Below are 18,925 nucleotides of genomic sequence, written 5' to 3'. Positions count from 1 at the left end.
AAGCCCGGCAGAGAAGCCACCTGTTTAACCAGGTCAGGCGAAGGTGGAGACGTCCTGAGGCCACATGGGGGTGGCCCTGTTTTAGACTCAAGTTTGAAGGATTTGGTGGAAGGTGTTCAGCCCGAGGAATGTGTATGGAGTTCCTATGGGCAATCAGGGAGCTGCTGTCTTCCTCTAGGCAGCCCTCCTTGCTTACCATCTTATGTGTGTTTCCTACTGAGTTAGTCCTGGTGGAAGAATGTCCAGGTCACGGGCTCTCTCAGCTCCCTCTGCTGCACCCCAAACCAGCTGCACCTCCTCTTCCCTGCCTCCCTGCCTACCCCTGCATTCTGGCTGCTCCTCCCCTGCCTTTGCATGCTCAGTTGGTGTCTAAGAGACATGGATGGAACATGGATGCCTGCCTCCCTCCAGCCCTTCCCTCCAAGGCCCATCGGTCAGAAGCAGAACAGGCCTGCAGGCCAGGGCTCTGACCCTCAATCCTGTCTGTCCTGATATGTCTGTCTGCCTGTTCACAGGGTGCGAAGAACTGTTGAAGGATGTCTTGTCTGTGGAGAGTGCAGGGACCCTGCCCTGCGCTCCTGAGATCCCAGACTGCATGGAGCAGGTAAGAGATCACACGGCATCTCTGTGCTGGACTGCCCTTCTTGTTCTTCTGGCCTTGGTGGGAGAACTCAGACCCTCCCTTTGGCATCAAAGCCAAGAAAAAGGTCTTGGAACATGTGCAGTGAAGCCTGGCAGGAAGACTGCCCAGCCTGTGAGATCAGGCACACCGCCCAGTGCCCTCTGCCTGTCTGTCCTGGGAGGGGGAGCGGCAGGTTGGAGGGTAGTGGGGACCCATGTCTTCCCTACACTCCTGGGATGAGAGACCCCAGTGTGCCTCGAATTCTCCAGCTCTAAACAGTGTTCAGCAATTCATCCCAGGCTGATACTTCCCAGCATTAGTATGGTCAAAGATCAGATCCATGGCTCCCCCTTATTATACACAAGCTGCAGTTTGCCCTGGTTGACTACAAATTCAAGGTTTCCTTTCCACCCACCATTTGATATTCACTGGACGAACCTGGGATGACACTATGCTAGTGGGCAGCAGCTTGTGGTACTGGCTACGGCTCAGGACCTGGCAGGTGAGGGAGGCACTAGACGCCGCCCCATCATGCACTGCCCACGGGTCTGGGCAGCCCAGCACACCAGTGAGTTTACCTGCCCCAAGCTCTCTGAGTTTTTGTTACCCAAGCTCCAGCCTCCTCCGCCCCCTGGAGGTGGACAGCAGGTGAGCGGGAACATTCCTACCTTCTCAGTCCAAGTGTGGGCTTGCAGGCCACCAGCCCCATTCTGCAGCTATCTGATGCCCCACCTTGAAACACAGCATTAGTAACAAGGCCGGTGTGAACTAAAGGGGTTGTTAGGCATAAAAGCCATTCATATCAGGAAGTCCTAATGGTTTTAGGAAATATTACACTGTAATCCTCATGGCTTCCTTCTGCTGTTACCATTGCCAAATGGGTGTTGGGTTGGATTTAAAACTCAGCTATTTTTCCTCACACTTGTAACTTCATCCTATAGAGAAACAGTTAAGAGCCAAGTGCTGGTGGCTCATGCCTATAATCCTAGCTACTCAGGAGGCTGAGATCTGAGGATCCCAGTTTAAAGTCAGCCCAGGAAGGAAAAGTCTGTGAGACTCTTATCTCTAACAAACCACTCAGAAAACCAAAAGTGGTGCTTTGGCTCAAGTGGTAGAACTTGAAGAGCTGAGGGACAGCACCCAGGCCCAGAGTTCAAGCCCCACGACTGACAAAAAGAAAAAAAGAAAAAAAAAAAAAGGAACAGTTAAGATGCCCTGTGGCCCAGATCCCTTTGGGCTAGAAGAAGACACTTTTGACTTCTCATCTAAGTCTCAAAAACCTCTTCTGTAGCTCTGCTTAATTCCTGCTCACAAAAGGAGTACTGTGTATGTTTTTGCATGTGCATGGATACATGTGCGTACATATGTACGTGTGTGCATGCACGTGTGTGTGTGTGTGTGTGTGTGTGTGTGTGTGTGTGTGTGTGTGTGTGTGTGTGTGTGTGTGTGTGTGTGTGTGTAGCTGAAGGAGGCACAAAACCCCAGAGATCACTTCAGTCATCAGTCAGCTCCCAGGATCCCACTGTGTGGTGGGGGAGAGCTGGAAGAGGGACTATCTAGAAAGAAGGTTTTAGCACTGAGGGTGGCCAAGGAAATGGCCTTGGAGAAGGTCAAGACAAAATAACAACCAATTTAGCTACTGATTCAATTGGCTTTGATCTGGAATGGAGCTCTCCCACCAAGTAGTGCCCCACACTGGGTTTTGTGCAGTTTTAACAGGGAAACATGGCAGTAGGAGGAAAAAGGCAAATTGGCTGGCATCAGGTTGCTTTGGGTTGCTTTTGTGAAAGGTTAAATAAAGCAGAGGGACTTCCTTATGCTGTCTAAAACTGGCCTGCTTGGGGGTTTGTCTATCATAAGGAATTTGCCTATGATTGGAATTTGCCTATTCTCAGTCTCTCTCTGTCTCTCTGTCTCTGTCTCTCCCTTCCTCCCTCCCCAGGTTTCTGGAGAGGCCAGATAAGCAGCTTAGTTTCAGCCTGGTGGCTTGAAACTTCAGCATGAGCAATACCATTTTAGTTTGATTTACAGGGCCTAGAGTTTCCATCTGAACCAATGTCCTACTATGAATGTTATTAAACAAGTCAAAGGTAGCAGAGTAGCAGGTATTAAGTTCAGGGTGCTATGCTCAGAATTGGGGACCCTTGGCAATAGCTCAAGACAGCTAGGCCCCAGACATCCTCACAGAGAGCAGAGAGAGATTTTAGGCCTGGCCTGATGGGTCTAGCACATGTGGGGGACATCAGTGTTTGGGGCTACCTAGCAGGACCAGGGCTAAGACAGAAGACCTCCATAGTGGGTAGGCAAATGCTGAGTAGGCCTTCTGTGGATACAGGAACAAGTCCCTGAGTGAGGAAGTCAGTGGTGAGCATCCATACTCCACTTTGGCCATTGACCAGCTGTGCAAACCTGGCAAATTCTTTTCAACCCCTTCAAGCTCAGGTTCCTCTGCCACAAAACAGGGCTTCCTGTACCAGTCTAGGGTCACAAAGGCCTGAGGTCAGTAATTTGCAATCATCCCTTCTTTCCTGAAGCTGAATCCCGCAGCTGTTATCAGTTTGTCCTTTTCCTTTTATCTTTGGATGCTGGCCTTCCCAAACTGGGTGAAAATTACGCTGGGGTGGAGGAGCTGGATCTTATGCTTTATCACCCACCCTTCCAGAAGAGTTACTACACGGCCCAGATAAGATATGAAAAATATGCTGGGCGTTCGTGGCTCATACCTGTAATCCTAGCTGCTCAGGAGGCTGATGTTGGGTCTTCGTCCGTCCCACAAAAGACGGACGGGGTCCGAGGAAAGGTAAGTGCGGCGCTCGCCCGTTCCCTAGCCTCCCTCAGCCCAGGAGACAATCAGACACAGCGGGGAGCCAAATCCAGCAGGTAGAAAAACTCTTTTATTAACAGAGAGCAGCCCCTTTTTTAAAGACAAAGAGGGTGGGTGGTATGGTAAGGGAGGAAGAGGAACCAATCACTGTCAAGGTCACACCCTATCATTCACCTGAGCCTTCACGGGCTGGTTAGGTACTGATCAGAAGATCAATTGGGGTCTGCCCACTCCACTCTCTCCCAGAGCCATCTTGGCTGGCCATGTGCTCTTCAGTAAATTAGGCTCTGCCCACTCAACCCCCTCCCAGCGCCATCTTTGCTGCCCATGTGCTCCACAGATTCCCCCTTTTTTTTTGTTTTAATGACAGACCCACCTAGCACAGTAATAAACATCAGTCCCACCACAGTTAGAAATGTCCGAAGCAGTTCAATTAATTCCTGGGCACCTGGTGTCTTAAGTAAGCCAGTTCCTTGTACGTGCCTTTAAGCTAGCACAGTAGTCAAGATGACCTTTGAGCTTTACTGTCAGCTCCCAATTGCTCCCAACATCATCTCCCCCCATCTTTGCTTAAAGAAGCGAACCCGCCTGTCTTAGGTTGGGTGGATCGCCTTGTCTGCCTTACCCGTCATCGGGAACTTCTTCAGAGCGAAGCTGAAGGCCCTGTCTTAGGTTGGTCAGACTGACACCCCCTCTTACCCGTCTCTGGCTGCGATTCCTCTTGGGGGGGAAATTCATTCATTTGGAGCTTGATAACTGGCTGGCTAAGCTCATAAGAGTTTTGCAGTGCACGTATAACCCAAGGAAGGCATAGAAAAACCATCAGCAAAAGCATTCCCAGGCCAGGAAATGTCACTACTAGTCCTTTAACCTTAGTGAAGGATGGGATAGCAGTCTTTGCCACTTCAGAGTCCAGAGGTGGGGATTGTTCTAATCCAGCTATTTGTCTGTGGGGTTGGACAAAATCTAAGCTGGAAGCATAACAAAAGGTGGTTGTTTAACAATAAGTATGGATTCAATGCCGCTATACAAGCAATTAGTAAAAGAACAATTAAAGCAGGTAACATTAAAATAATTAACTCCTAAAAAAATATTAAATAGTCCATAGGGTGGTGATCAAAATGAAGGTCAGGCAACCAGGTCGAAGGGACAGCTTCTCTTGTGGTGCTCCTGACGATTTCTGCATTGCCAGCGTTGATCACTGCCCAGGTCACTCGCTGAGGTTGATGCAAATTCCATAGGGCCGTTCACAGGATCGGGAGAGTCAGGACAGCCAACAGCTGGAGTGTCAGGACAGCTGGAGTATCGGCATCTGCAATTGTTAGAGAACACAAGAGAGCTTCTCAAGGGCTAGTTGCCCTTGGGGATGGTTAATAATTGTCTTTCTGGCTTTTGTCTTTAGCTTATTCTTGGGCATCCTCCTGTATAGAGGAAATGGGTAAAAACTTAAGGTTCCTGGCAGGGATCCAAATGGGAGCGGACTCCCCTATGGGGAAAACGCATCCAAATCCCCTGCCCATAGTAACTAGGGGGTCAGGTCCTCTCCATTGTTGTGTCAGGGGGTCCTTCCACCTGACTTCCACTTGGGGCTTAGGGTTTAGTTGTCCCCAGTGCTTCTGAAATCTGGATTCAGTTGCCCCTTTTGAAAAATTTAAAATCAAAGCTATCTGTAACTGTATATGGGGGCTAACTCCCCCTTTTTTGTTTTAATACAAATTAAAGGGTTTTTGAATGTCCTGAAGGGCCATAATTATGGCCAGCATTTCCTTATATTGTAATTGTAGGGACAGAAACCCATGGCAACAGCCAATTGATTTCCCCTAAAAGACTCTGAAGTTGGGTTAAGGTCAGAGAGGCTGGAATATCCAGCAAAGGCTTAAGGGGGCTGGCCTGAGTCAAGGTAAGGTGGGTCCCGAGCACCTTAAAAGGAGCCACCTTTTGAATTTTATTAAGGGCTATGGTAAAACCCCCCTTTTTTAATATGTCCAGAACCTGGGCCAGAAGGCCCTCCAGGCAGCTTGGGTCTCGGTGCCCCAGAATTATATCATCCATGTAGGCATAGGCAAGGGAGGTATCTGAACCCAGCACAGGCTCTAAAAGTGTGGCCAAGTATTGTTGGCAGAAGGCTGGGCTATTGGCCATACCCTGTGGCAGCACTGTCCATTCAAACCTCCGATCAGGCTGGGAAAAATTAAGAGAAGGTATAGAGAAAGCAAACTTCTCGCAGTCATCTGGATGCAGAGGGATAGAAAAAAAACAATCTTTAATATCAATCACAACCAAGGTATATTCTGAAGGTATAGCAGGAGTCCAGGGCATGCCTCTTAGGGGCGTTCCTACTAGCTCCATCCTTTCATTTACCTTCCGTAGATCACGGAGCATCCGCCAAGCCCCGGAGGCTTTTTGAATAACAAATACGGGTGTGTTCCAAGGACTTAGAGAAGGGCGGATATGCCCGAGGCTTATCTGCTCCTCCACCAGAAGGTGGAGGGCTTCAAGTTTAGGTTTAGTCAATGGCCACTGCTCCACCCAGATTGGGCTTCCCGGCTTCCACCTAATGGGAGGTACCCGGGGGGCAGTGGCCTTTAGGATTGGGGGTGCACCCGAGCGGGCCCCCTATGTTCTTCTCTGTAATTATGAAAGTTAAAAAAATCCCCTTCCTTAACTCCCTTCTCCATCCTGTTTAAGCCTTTGTGCTTCTTCCCCATCCAGGATATCATCATAGGATGCTCGATGGTCTGTAGTGACCACGGCATCCATTTGTCTTAGCATGTCTTGCCCTAGTAAATTGGCAGTGAGGTTCTTTGCCACTAAAGGACATATCTTTCCCTGTTCTCCGTCTGGGCTAGTCCATGTCATAAGGGCAACCGTTTCTTTGGTCTGGGAGTTGCCCCCTACCCCCAATATCGGGGGCCCAGGTGCAAGCTTCCAGTCCAAGGGCACTTCCTCCTCCCTGAGTATGGTTCGGTCTGCCCCAGTGTCAATTAAGCAGTGAAACCTCTTTCCGCCTATGAGAATACTCATTTTAGGGCGGAGTCCGTCCACCAGGGGGATGGTCCAATGGACCTGGGCTGCCCTGCCATGAGGCTGCCTGGGCCTCACAGCAGAGGGAGTTCCTCCTTGAGTTAACGGGGCTGGAGGATGCCCCTCCCCAAGTTTAAAGACTTCCCCTCTAAATCAAACTTGTATCCCTCCATGCCCCTGGGGCAGGATGTAGGGGGCGGTTTGCCCTCAGGCCGGTTGGCAGGGGATTGTTGTAAACAGTCCCTCTTAAAGTGCCCCTCCTGCCCGCATTTAAAACAAGTCCCTCAAGCCCCACGACCGACAAAAAAAAAAAAAAAAAAAAAAAAAACAAGTCCCTCTCCCCCCTGGGGTTCCTTGGCCCCGGGCTGCTGGCGTCTGAGCCTGTAAAGCTAAAGCTAGTGATTGGGACTGGTGCTGTTGCGTTCCCACATCCTGTGAGGCCACCACCCATCTGCTCAGGGAACTCTCTTTCAATCCTGCGCAGGCCATGCGGTGGTCTGCATTCATCCCTTCCCAGACCAGCAGCTTTACAAACTGATCTCGGAGGTTCCCTGCTGGCAGCTTGCGGTGAACACTCTGTTGGACTCGGTCTATGAAATCAGGTAGAGACTCATCTGGTTTTTGTCTCACTCCTGCTATGGGGGACTCAGTAGGCCCATCATCTAGTTTGTACCACGCAGCAAGTCCTGCCTGCCTCACCTGGTCACGGTACGGGCCAGGTATTGCGGCCTGTTCGACGCCAGTGGAGTAGGCTTCCCCCGTCCCTGCTAACATGGTATAAGTAATGGGTATTGCAGGTTGAGCCTGCCGGTTACTCTCTGCTCTCACTCTGCATTCTTCCTTAAAGAAAGCATGCCATTTAATAAACTGAGAACTAGTAAGAACGGCTTTGGCCACATCCATCCAGTCCTTAGGGACACAAGGGTGATAGGCAATGTCTTGTAATAGGGTCTGGGCCCAGGGAGAGTTTGGGCCATCCTCCGCCACCGCCTTGCGTAGCTCTTTAAGATCCTTAGCTTCCCATGGATACCATTCCAAGGGCCTGTTAGCCCCTGGTGCCAGATTGACTGGATAGGCTTGGGGAAGCGAATCCTGTGGCCGAGAGTCTGGGCTCTTGGGTGGCCCTTCCTTTCCAGGGCTCTTTGGTGGCTCTTCCTTTCCAGAGGAGGTCTCCGAGGAGGTTACTTCCCTGGCCCTCGGCCCCTCCATAGAAGGCTGGTAGGGGTCTGGGTCTTGCAAGTCCCTCTCGCAGGTCTCGTAGGGCGCCGTACCTCCCCTCCAATCAGGAGAATAGGGAGGGGGCCTCGGACCGTCAGTATCAGCTGGGTCAGAGGGGGTAATATCAGCTGGGTCAGAGGGGGTAATTTTTACCCTGGTTTTGACTTCTACTGTGCACGTCTCAGTGCGTTCTCGATTGGATTTGACCCTTTCCTTTTCCTTCTCACTTCCCAAGTCCTCCTGTACCCCTTGTAGGCCTAATGTTGCCTCTTCCTCCTCCTTCTGTGATATAGCATTACCCATATTTAGGGTTTCACTTACCCCGAGAGACCGCTTAGCCTCGGCCGGTATCTTTTCCTTTCGTGCCCCACGTTGGGCGCCAGATGTTGGGTCTTCGTCCGTCCCACAAAAGACGGACGGGGTCCGAGGAAAGGTAAGTGCGGCGCTCGCCCGTTCCCTAGCCTCCCTCAGCCCAGGAGACAATCAGACACAGCGGGGAGCCAAATCCAGCAGGTAGAAAAACTCTTTTATTAACAGAGAGCAGCCCCTTTTTTAAAGACAAAGAGGGTGGGTGGTATGGTAAGGGAGGAAGAGGAACCAATCACTGTCAAGGTCACACCCTATCATTCACCTGAGCCTTCACGGGCTGGTTAGGTATTGATCAGAAGATCAATTGGGGTCTGCCCACTCCACTCTCTCCCAGAGCCATCTTGGCTGGCCATGTGCTCTTCAGTAAATTAGGCTCTGCCCACTCAACCCCCTCCCAGCGCCATCTTTGCTGCCCATGTGCTCCACAGGCTGAGATCTGAGGATCGTGGTTCAAAGCCAGCCCAGGCAGGAAAGTCCTTGAGACTCTTATCTCCACTTAGAGAACCGGAAGTGGTGCTGTGGCTCGAGTGGTAGAGCACTGGCTTTGAGCTGAAGAGCTGAGGGACTTGAAAAAAAGATGAAAAATAGGGGAGAGGAGCCATATTCTCGAGAGGGAATTCTCTGTGAGCAATATTGCTTTCCCTCCCAAATCAAAGGTTATGAGGAAACCCACAGACTGTCAGTCCATGTCAGCAACTTGGCGTTTCCACTCCTTACCCCACACGACTGTGTGATTATGAGGGTATCTGTGGCTTCGGTGTCTTTATTGTTGTTTTTCTTTTCGTCAGTTGTAGGCCTTGAACTTAGGGCCTGGGCACTGCCCCTGTGCTTTATTTGCTCAAGGCTAACACTCTACTATATCGAGCCATAGCTCCACATCCAGTTTTCTGGTGGTTAGTTGGACATAAGAATCTGGCTGGCTTTGAACCATTATCCTCAGATAGCCTCCTGAGTGGCTAGGATTACAGGCATGAACCACCAGTGCCCAGCTTTGGGATTGGGTTTTTAGCATCTCCTGGGAAAACCCTTTTCTGTCCTCCATACAAGTCTTGCCCTAATGGTGGCTCAACTGGCCAGAGCTCAGCCCAGCCCCAGTGATGTGTAGCCGCTTTGTGCATTCCTCGGGGCGGGTCAGCTTGGCTGACCTAAGCTTTGTTCCTTCCTTGGGCTTCCAAGTGCTACCGGGGTGGAGAGGGGACAGTTGGCAGGCTAGCCTGCCACCAGAGGGCCCAGCCAGGGGCAGATCTCAGGCCTGTGGCTCGGCCCTCAGCGACCTGCTGTGTCCCAGACATCCCTTAGAGGTCAGCCTGAGACAGAGCCTGAGAAAGCAGTCAGCTCCCCAGTCGCCACTGTCCCCAAGTGACATAGCCTTTCTCTCAGCATGGTGGGTGGGGAGGTGGGGGACTCTGACGTTGCCCTCTGAGGAGAGCCCGGTAGATAAAGTGAACTGTGTTTGTGTTGGCTGGTGAGAAGACAGCTGCCCTAGAACATCCCACCCGTCCTGCCTCTCCCCTGCCCAGTGAGCCCCTGACCCTGACCACTGTGCAGGGTCTATCATGGGTAACACCAGCCCCCAGGGGCTGGGGGTGAGCAGTCCCATGGCAAATCAGGCTGTGGAGTATTTTCCAATCCAGAGTATCTGACCAGAGGGGATACTGAGGGTGTGTGGAAGGACCCCTGTGACCAGGGCTGTGTCCCCAGACTGACAGCTCAGGAACTCCTTCTACACCTGGACCCCCTCTGAGGACTGTATGCTATGCAGCCCCCCTAGACCACAAGAGGGCGCCCTTGTGAAGGGAGGGTATGAGGAGCTGTGGCTCCATGGGTGTCAGAGGCCAGGAGACACTTGCCAAGGATGATGGTCAGCCCTGGTTGGCTAAAACCTGATTTACAATTCTGGGAGATCCTGGCCACTTTGTCATTCACCTACGTAAACCATCCTGCCATTGGCTCTGTTTACACATGGTTGTAGCCACCTTTTTTTTTTTTTTTTTTTTGTCAGTCGTGGGGCTTGAACTCTAGACCTGGGCGCTGTCCCTCAGCTCTTCAGCTCAAGGCTAGCACTCTACCATTTGAGCTACAGCACCACTTCCTGTTTTCTGATGGTTTATTGGAGATAAGAGTTTCACGGAGTTTCCTGTCTGGGCTGGCTTTGAACCATGATCCTCAGATCTCAGCCTCCTAAATAGCTAGGATTACAGGCGTGAGCCACTGGCACCTGGCTGGGTGTAGCCACCTTTAATACCACCTCTCTTGTTATCCATGGTACCCCCATATGCTGCCAGTCCCCTCCCATTGCCTCCACTGAAGCCTACCCAGACTCATATTGTAAGCTCAGAGCTGAGTACAGTGGAGGTTGGGTTCAGGACTGAAATCTGTGGATGTTTAAGCCCCTCATATAAAACAGCACAATATATATAAAACCTGCCATCTTCCTGGATCCAGTAAGCCACCTCCAGGTTCCTTATGAAACCTGATGTATGTAAATGTATGCACATAGTTATTGCCCTGCATTGCTTAGGGAATAATGATATGCAAAGAGTTGGTGCATGTTTGGTGCAGTAGTGGTTGTGTTTGGTTGGTTGGCTGGTTGGTTTGGTGCTGGAAATCACCCTGAACCCAGGGCCTTGTGTCTTCTCAGCCCAGGCTCTACCACTAAGTTCTACCTCCAACCTTTTTTTAAAAAAAAAAAGTTGTGCCATCTGGGAAGGTGGCTCAGTGGTAGAGTGCTTGCCTTGTGTGCATGAGGCCCTGGGTTCAATTCCTCAGCACCACATAAGCAGAAAAAAAAAAGCCAGAAGTGGAGCTGTGGCTCAAGTGGTAGAGCGCTAGCCTTGAGCTGAAGAGCTGAGGAACAGCGCCCAGGCCCAGAGTTCAGGCCCAAGACCGGCCAAAAAAAAAAAAAAAAATTGTGCCAGTCCTGGAGCTTGAACTCAGGGCCTAGGTACTGACTGTCTTTGAGCTTTTGTTCTCAAGACGTGTGCTCTACCACTTAAGCAATAGCTCCACTTCTGGCTTTTTTGGTAGTTAATTGGAGATAAGAGTCTCGTGGACTTTCCTGTCCGGGCTGGCTTTGAACCATGATCCTTAGGTCTCAGCCTCCTGAATGGTTAACATTACAGGCGTGAGTCACCAGTGCCTGGCTTCTATTTTATTTTTATTTTGGGTATTTGAGGTTGGTATTTGAAGCTTTTAATCCATGGAGCTAGAGTAAGGGAGAGATCCATCATTACATTTCTGCTCTGTCTCCTGACCACACTGGAGCCAGTAGCTCTTTGTGCTGGCCAAACAAATGGGGGTGTCTTTGGACCCAGACTTCAGCCTGAGCTCCAGATAATTTCAGCTCTTATTTAGAAAGTGCTGCCAGGTTTTACAGCTCTATCCTGATCTTCTTTCTAGACAGGCCTGAGGGAGTTTACAGCCTAAGTGCTAATCCCACCATTGCCTCATTTCATTCTTCCTGAAGCCAACATTTCTCAGACACATATGACAATGGCACTTTAAGTTCTAAAATTATGTTTTCTGGCAAACAGTGGTGTGATTCTGCTGTGCTGTGGAGATGGGGCTGTGGCATGCTGCTTGAAGGTGATGGAATATGTTTCATACCTCCGGAAACTTGCTTAATTCTATCTACTTTTTCTAGTACAAGGCCTGATGATCGTTCAGTTTACTTGCTTATGGCTAGTGCTCTACCACTTGAGCCACACCTCCAATCCAGCATTTTGCTGGTTAATAATTAGAGATTAAAGTCTTAAGAATTTTTCTGCCCAGATGGGATTATAGGCATGAACCACTGGGGCCTGGCTTCATATGGCTTGATGGAATATTAGAGAATGGCCACTTATACACATCCTTTCAAAGCTGAGGAGAGGAAAGCATTGTGGTTTTATTAACCCTTTCACATCTGACTTTGCATCCTTTCGCCTTGAGTGTACATGGGTCCTCTCCCATTCATTAGGGACCAGCCTCAGCCTGCTGGCTCCCTCATCAGCAAACTAAGCAGATCCCTGACACTGGCACCACTGGAAACACACCAACACAGATGTCACCCTGGACAGATGTTAGTTCTCACAAAGAGCACAGTCTATGCCAGTGCTTCTGTACTCTGGCTGTATACTACAACAAAGGGCTGTAAGACAATTCTCAAGCCTCCTCTCCTGGAGATTCCAATTTAACTCATCTGGGGAGAAGTCCAGTTATCTACATGCGTACGTGCGTGCGTGCGTGCGTGCGTGCGTGCGCGTGTGTGTGTGTGTGTGTGTGTGTGTGTGTGTGTGTGTGAAGGTACAGGGGCTTGTACTTAGGGCCTTGAGCTCTTCTGTGGCTTTTATGCTCAAGGCTAGCACTCTACTATTTGAGCTCCAGCTCCACTTCCAGCTGTTTAATTAGATAAGAGCCCCACACATCTTTATGCCTGGGATGGCTTTGGACTTTGATCCTCAAATCTCAGCCCCCTGAGTAGCTAGGATTATAGGTGTGAGCCACCAGTGCCCAGCTCCAGTGATCTGTTTTTAAAAGTTCTCCAGATAATCCTCATGCAAATGCAATCTTGAAAAGGACATGTCTAAACCAAGATTTCTCAGGCTTTGCAATTTACCTAGAAGTTTGTAATTGTCTCCCTGCCCAGCCTACCTGAACCTCCAGGGCTAAGAACCAGGCCAGAACATTTTTGTTTTGTCATTCGGGGGGCTTGCACTCAGGACCTGGGTGCTGTCCCTGAGCTTTTTCACTCAAGGCTAGCACTCTACCACATTGAGCCATAGTGAGATACGAGTCTCACAGACTTTCCTGCCCCAGCTTGTTTTGAACTGCAATCCTCAGATCTCTGCCTCCTGAGTAGCTAGCATTACAGGCTGAGCCACCAGCACCCAGCATGACATGAAAAATTTAAAGCCCAGAGGAGATTCCAGGAAGCCATGACCATACAGGTATGCGCTCCTGGAATGTGGCACCACTTTGCCTGAGGATAGAAGTAGAGGCTGGGTTGGGAAGAAGAGTCTCATATCTTGAAAATGGCCAATGCCTGGCCCAGTCTGAGTGCTCAACAAATATTCCTGCTCTTTTCAAGTGGCCTAGAAGATATCTTTAGGGAAAAGTTTGGGATTTGCAGGGTCCTGGCCCAAGGCATCCACGATCCCCATAAAACCCAGCAGGAAGCATTCTTGGCCTCCAATGAGCCGTGGCTTTGCTTTTACAGAGAGAGGCCCTGCAGGGCCCCCAGGACATAGCCAGGCACTTCACGGTCAGGGCCTAATGGCAGGCCTGCTGAAGAGGCCCTGTGCCACCCAGTGTGGGCAGCTCTGAAGGCTCAGACTCCTGCTGAGAGAAAGAAATGAATGGAACATGTGGACTTTTCTCTGGCTTCTTATTTTGAGCAGTTTCAACGTTTAGAAAAGTGATGAGCAAAACAATGAATACCCTTATTTTAGATTCATTTGTGAATGTATTTTGCTATATTTGCATGTCCTGCAGTGTGTGTGTGTGTGTGTGTGTGTGTGTGTGTGTGTATGTGTGTGTGTGTATACTGTGTACACATTGTTTGTGGAGGAGGGGCCTTTTGTTTTTGCGCGCGCGCGGGCGCGGGTGTGTGCTCGCATGTGCACACGCACACACACGTGCATAGGGCTTAAACCCAGTGCCAGGGTTCTCTTCCTAAGCTTGTTTCATTCAAAGCTGCTACTCCTCCAGTCCTGCTTTTGCTGGTTATTTTGGAGATAGAGTCACATGAACTTTCCTGCCTAAGCTGGCCTCAACCCAAGATCATTCCTCTGTCAGTTTCCCAAGTAGCTAAGATTACTGGTGTGAGCCACCAGCAACATCAATGTTTTTGAAGACAGACCACTGGCTCTGGGAATGTCTCTTAATTTTGATTTGTCTTTCTTGATTTTCTCATTCTGTAGGGTATTAGAATTTAAATTCAATCGTAGCAGGAAGTGTAGGCCCTAGGTTTATCTCCAGCAACAAAAACAGAAATAAATTGAGGTGGGGAAAAGACCCAGGAAGGGTGCTCTACTTCTTTTCTTGTTTCTTTTTTTTTTTTTTGGTTAGTCATGGGACTTGAACTCGGCGCTTGAGCATTGTCCTGAGCATTTTTGTTCAAGGCTAGCAATCTACCACTTTGAGCCATTGTACCACTTCTGGTTTTCTGGTGGTTATTTGAAGATAAGAGTCTCATGGACTTTCCTGCCTAGGCTGGCTTTGAACCATGATCCTCATATCTCAGCTTCCTGAATAGCTAGGATTATAGGCATTACTAGTACCTGGCTTTCCTTCATTTTGGGTGGGGGGTAGTTTTTTGATTTTTTTTTTTTTTTTGCCAGTCCTGGGGCTTGAACTCAGGGCCTGGTCACTGTCCCTGAGCTTCTTTTGCTCAAGGCTAGTACTGTACCATTTGAGCCACAGCTCTACTTCCTGCTTTTTCTGTTTTATGTGGTACTGAGGAATCAGACTCAGGGCGTCATGCATGCACTCTACCACTAAGCCACATTCCCATCCCTTTCATTTTATTTTGTTTTGCTTTGTTGTTTACTTCTGGAGTTCTAGGCCAGAGGCCCGTCACTAGAAGGGCTCCTAACAAATTTGCTCTGGTGGACTACCCTAGAGTTCACACAGAAAAATCACATTGGTAGAAAAGCCAGGAAAGAACTGGATCAGTATAACCATACTGGAAAGACAAGAGATCAAACATCTCAGGCCATCTTCAGGACACTGATATGAGATCTAGGTTTAAATAAGGAAGAATTGGAGCAGAAGAGTGACATCATTAAGTAGTTCCTGATCAAAATATGGCAGGGCTGATCAGTTCTCTCAATCCTAGTTCTGCAGAATGGCTCCAGAGAAGTCCTCAGCCCTTTCCTCATGGTGGGGGAGCTCTCTGAGACATGAGGAGACAACTGGCTCCCATGTGATCCATCATTGCTCCTGTTGTGTTGGGAGAGGGTGAGTCTCAGAGTGTGGAGTGATTTGTCTGCAAGGCTCCTGCTTCTGGAATCTAGCAACTACAGATTTATAGGAATGACTGGAGACTTGGAGGCACCTCTCCAGGGGCCTGGAAACAGCAAAGTATCCTAGCATATCTTAGTGCCTTCAACCTGGAAGGGGAAGAGGTGGGTTGGGGAATCTTCAGGGTTGAAACAGACACTCCTTAAAAGATTCACATGCACATGTGCAGAACTGAGCAGGAACCTGACTCAAAGTTGTAGGACAATGCAGACAGATGCGAAGTGAAGGCTAGGATGCCCAACTTTATTCTGCTTTTAGCTACCATCCGATGACAGCTTTTGTTTTTGGAGTTTTTGTTGTTTTGTTTTATGAGCTGGTACTGGAGCCTTGTGCCCTTGCTTGGCTTTTCTGCTCAAGGCTAGCACTCTATCACTTGAGCCATACCTCCACTTCTGGCTTTTATTCTGGTTAATTAGAAATAAGAGTCTCACCTAATTTTCTCCCAAGGCTAGCTTCAAATCTTGATCCTCAAATCTCAGCCTCAAAGCATCTAGGATTACAGGCATGAGCCATCAGCACCTGGTGGAGTGCTTGCTTCTTTTTATTTTTATTTATTTATTTTGTCGGTCATGGGGCTTGAACTCTGGGCTTGGGCGCTGTCCCTGAGCTCTTCAGCTCAAGGTGAGCGCTCTACCACTTGAGCCACAGAGCCACCTCTGATGTTCTAGTGGTTTAACTCACTTTCCTGCCTGGGCTGGCTTTGAACCACAATCCTCAGATCTCAGCCTCCTGAGTAGCTAGGATTATAGGCGTGAGCCACCAGCACCTGGCTCTTGTTGCAATCTTATGTGAATAAAATACCAACCTCTAACTCCTGGCTGCTGCCTCCCAGGTTTCACATCTACTTGCACCTTTGACCTTTTCCTCTCTACTGCCCCATGGTTCTCCCTGTCCCAGCTACCCTGATTTTTTTTCCTGTTTATCACTCTCCCCACGCTAGTTTTGAACTGAGGCCTTTGCCTTGCTGTTCCCCCTCCAAATGATTTGTGTCTCCAACTTCTGGCTGTCAGGTGTAAGCACCTCCTCAGTGAAGCCTTCCATGACCACCCAGCCAAAACTAGAGACTCACTCCTGCTTATAGGCTAGCACTTTTATAGTGGGTCTCAGCAAGGCTGGAGTTGTCAGAGGGGGAAGGAGGGGCAGGAGATTTGTGGGAAAGTAACTAATAACTAATAGTGGGACCTAGATAATGTGCAAAATGGGTCACAGCTGGAGGAAGGGAGGATACCAGGCATCTGTTCAAAGCCCTAATCTATAAAAGAGGCTGTTAGTTCTGGTCTGGCGCCAGCCACATGGATTTTAGCTGGTCAGGGAGAGAGAGCAGGGAGGGAGTGGTTGTAAATCAAGGCACTGGTCTGGAGTCTCAAGATAAAGACACCTGGCTATTTGGACCTAACAGTGTGGATTTGAAGCACGTTTGATGGACAAGTGGAGCATGAGAAGGGGCCCTGTGCCAGCGATGGGTGGGCTCCCACCCAAGGACCCACGAGCCACTGGTGGGCTTCCTCAAAGTCTGTCAAAATGAATCCTTCCAGAAGAGGACTTAGAGGGGCTCTCGGACTTCCATGTGAATCCTTTGGGGGTCCAACATCTAGGTGAGCCTGAGCGCCTGCATTTCTCTGCAGTTCAGCAATGCTATGCCTCTGGTCCAGGACCTCATTGCTACACTCGGGTGACTTGTAGGCCCTCCCCTGTCCTTGCCCTCAAATGCCAGGGGAAGATGGGGAGACAGCAGAAGTCCCTTTGTTCCCTCCTCTTTCCCTCTCCCTCCACCTGCCCTGGCTGAGTGCTGTTTCCAGCAGTGGCTACCACTTGGGCCCGTGGAGAGGTTCCTGTTTCCACATCTCTGCTAAGATGACAGACAAGACAGATGCTCCTCCAGGCATGGTGCTCAGTCACTTGCTTTCTGTGGCTGCTCTGCCTTCTCCCAGGGCCTCCTGCTAGCTTGTGTGGCCTCCTGAGGAGAGTGGGGGTAATGCACCTCTGTGCTGGTCTCTGTGCTGGTGAAAGATAGAACTAGCCCACCTGCTGGGAACTGGGAGTGGAGGTAGGGGTTGCTATCCAAACCCAGAGTAAACTTTGGTTTTCCTGAACTCATAAGCTCTGGAGACAAATGGTTAATTCATTTGTTTTTTGTTTTGTTTTGTTTTTGGGTCTGGTCATGGGCCTGAACTCTGGGCCTGGGCGCTGTCCCTCAGCTCTTCAGCTCAAGGCTAGCGCTCTACCACTTGAGCCACAGCACCACTTCTGGCTTTTTTCATTTTGCTTATGTGGTGCTGAGGAATCGAACCCAGGGCCTCAGGCATGCAAGGCAAGCGCTCTACCACTGAGCCATCTTCCCAGCCCTAATTCATTTGTTTTTATTTGGCCATTTGAAATAAAATCTTGATACATTGTCCTGCCTGGCCTCAACTCTTAGGTTTAAGAGATACTTCTAAGGCAGGTGCTGGTGGCTCTTGTCTGTAATCCTAGCTACTCAGGAGGCTGAGATCCAGTGAATTGTGGATTGAGTCCCTTACTTTCTTTGCTTCCTAACTGGGCATTGTAACTGGTGTTTTTCTCACAAAGTTATAGTAAAAATGAGAAACAGGAACTCAGCACAGTGCCTAGAAAATGCTGGAATGTCTCAATGCCTAATACACAGATTATAACACTGATCTTGATTGAATAAAAATCTTTTGCCCCAGTGCTAGCCAGGCCCACGCCCACAGTCCCAGGCAGCCTCAGGAACTGGCCCACCCTTTTGTCAGACCTTCTCCTAAGGTAAGGACTGTTTTCATCCTGATGTTGCCACATTCCTACTCCTGACCAGGAAAATCTAAATGGCTCAGAGTAGGACACAGCTAGCTGGATATGGTAGCTGAAGTTTGTAATCCTGGTTGCTTAGGAAGTCCAGATTGGGAAGATTGCAGCTTGAGGGGTGGCGGTGAGGGGGAGCATCAAAGTGAAAGTCTATCTCAATCAATGGCTCAATGACTAGGAACGGTGGCATGAGCCTGTCATTCTACCTGGGACATGAAGCAAGACTCTCTTTCCAAAATAACCAACACAAAAGGGGGCTGGGGTGGCTCAAGTGGTAGAGCACTTGCTTAAGTTTATACCCCAGTAACAGAGGCGGGGGGGAGGGAAAGATATTCCTAGGGCAGTAAATTTTTGAAAGAAAACTAGGAAAGTAGGTTAGTTCAGGGTTGTTTACATTTGTTCTGCTGACTTCTCTATTCCTTCTCTTCTTCCTGGTGCAGGGTTGGGAGAGGGCACTCCTATAAATGCGAATTTGTGTTAGTCCAGCTTTCAGGCTCATGGAGAAGGCAGTCAGCTGCTCTGATGTCTGCAGTTTCTCTGTTGCCTTCAGCTCAAAGTAATTCTTAGATCCAAGTGGCCTATGAGGATAGCACTCCTGATCCTCTGCAGGCCTCTGCCTCCATCTCCCCTAAACCCTTGCTTCACATACACAGTCATCCTTTTATCCTGGGCTTTTAGACCCCAGGCCCAAGGTCCAGGAGTCTTAAGTTAGTCCAGCCACTCACCCACTTAATGCCAAATAAAGAGATATGCCAAAGGTCAGAGAAAGGAGATTTATGACATGGCCGCCTGGGGAAGACAGCACTTCAGTACATCTTTGGGTGTTTGCTAAGGTCCAGACACTGGCTTCAAGTTAAACAGGAAGAATTAGGACAGGGACTAAGAAAGGTATGCATAGTTGAAATGGTCCCAAGTCCCAGGTATGGGGCCTGGTTGGCCATTAGCTCAGTCTTGGTCCTTGGAGGAGTTCCAGAGAAGTTACTTTATTACTGGCAGAGAACAGGAATGAGGTCTCCTGAATTTGGGCTGTTTGCTTTAAGATAAGAAGACATCACATGTTCAAA

The 18,925-nt window shown here is 49.4% G+C and overlaps 1 protein-coding gene across 1 annotated transcript in view; it reads left to right on the top strand.

Moving 5' to 3' along the window:
- The window catches only part of Rab11fip4 (RAB11 family interacting protein 4), a 106,023-nt gene that overhangs the window by 24,160 nt on the left and 62,938 nt on the right, over positions 1 to 18,925 (top strand). The window contains exon 3 of the mRNA XM_070027254.1: positions 516 to 604. Coding sequence (XP_069883355.1) covers positions 516 to 604 — 89 coding nt within the window. The remainder of the gene's footprint in view (positions 1 to 515; positions 605 to 18,925) is intronic.

This window comes from Dipodomys merriami, unplaced genomic scaffold (genome assembly GCF_024711535.1).
Source record: "Dipodomys merriami isolate MVZ:Mamm:240054 unplaced genomic scaffold, mDipMer1.0.p SCAF_19, whole genome shotgun sequence".
Lineage (NCBI taxonomy): Eukaryota > Metazoa > Chordata > Mammalia > Rodentia > Heteromyidae > Dipodomys > Dipodomys merriami.
Note: the sequence above shows the minus strand (reverse complement) of the source record. Positions and strands in the feature narration are given on the sequence as shown.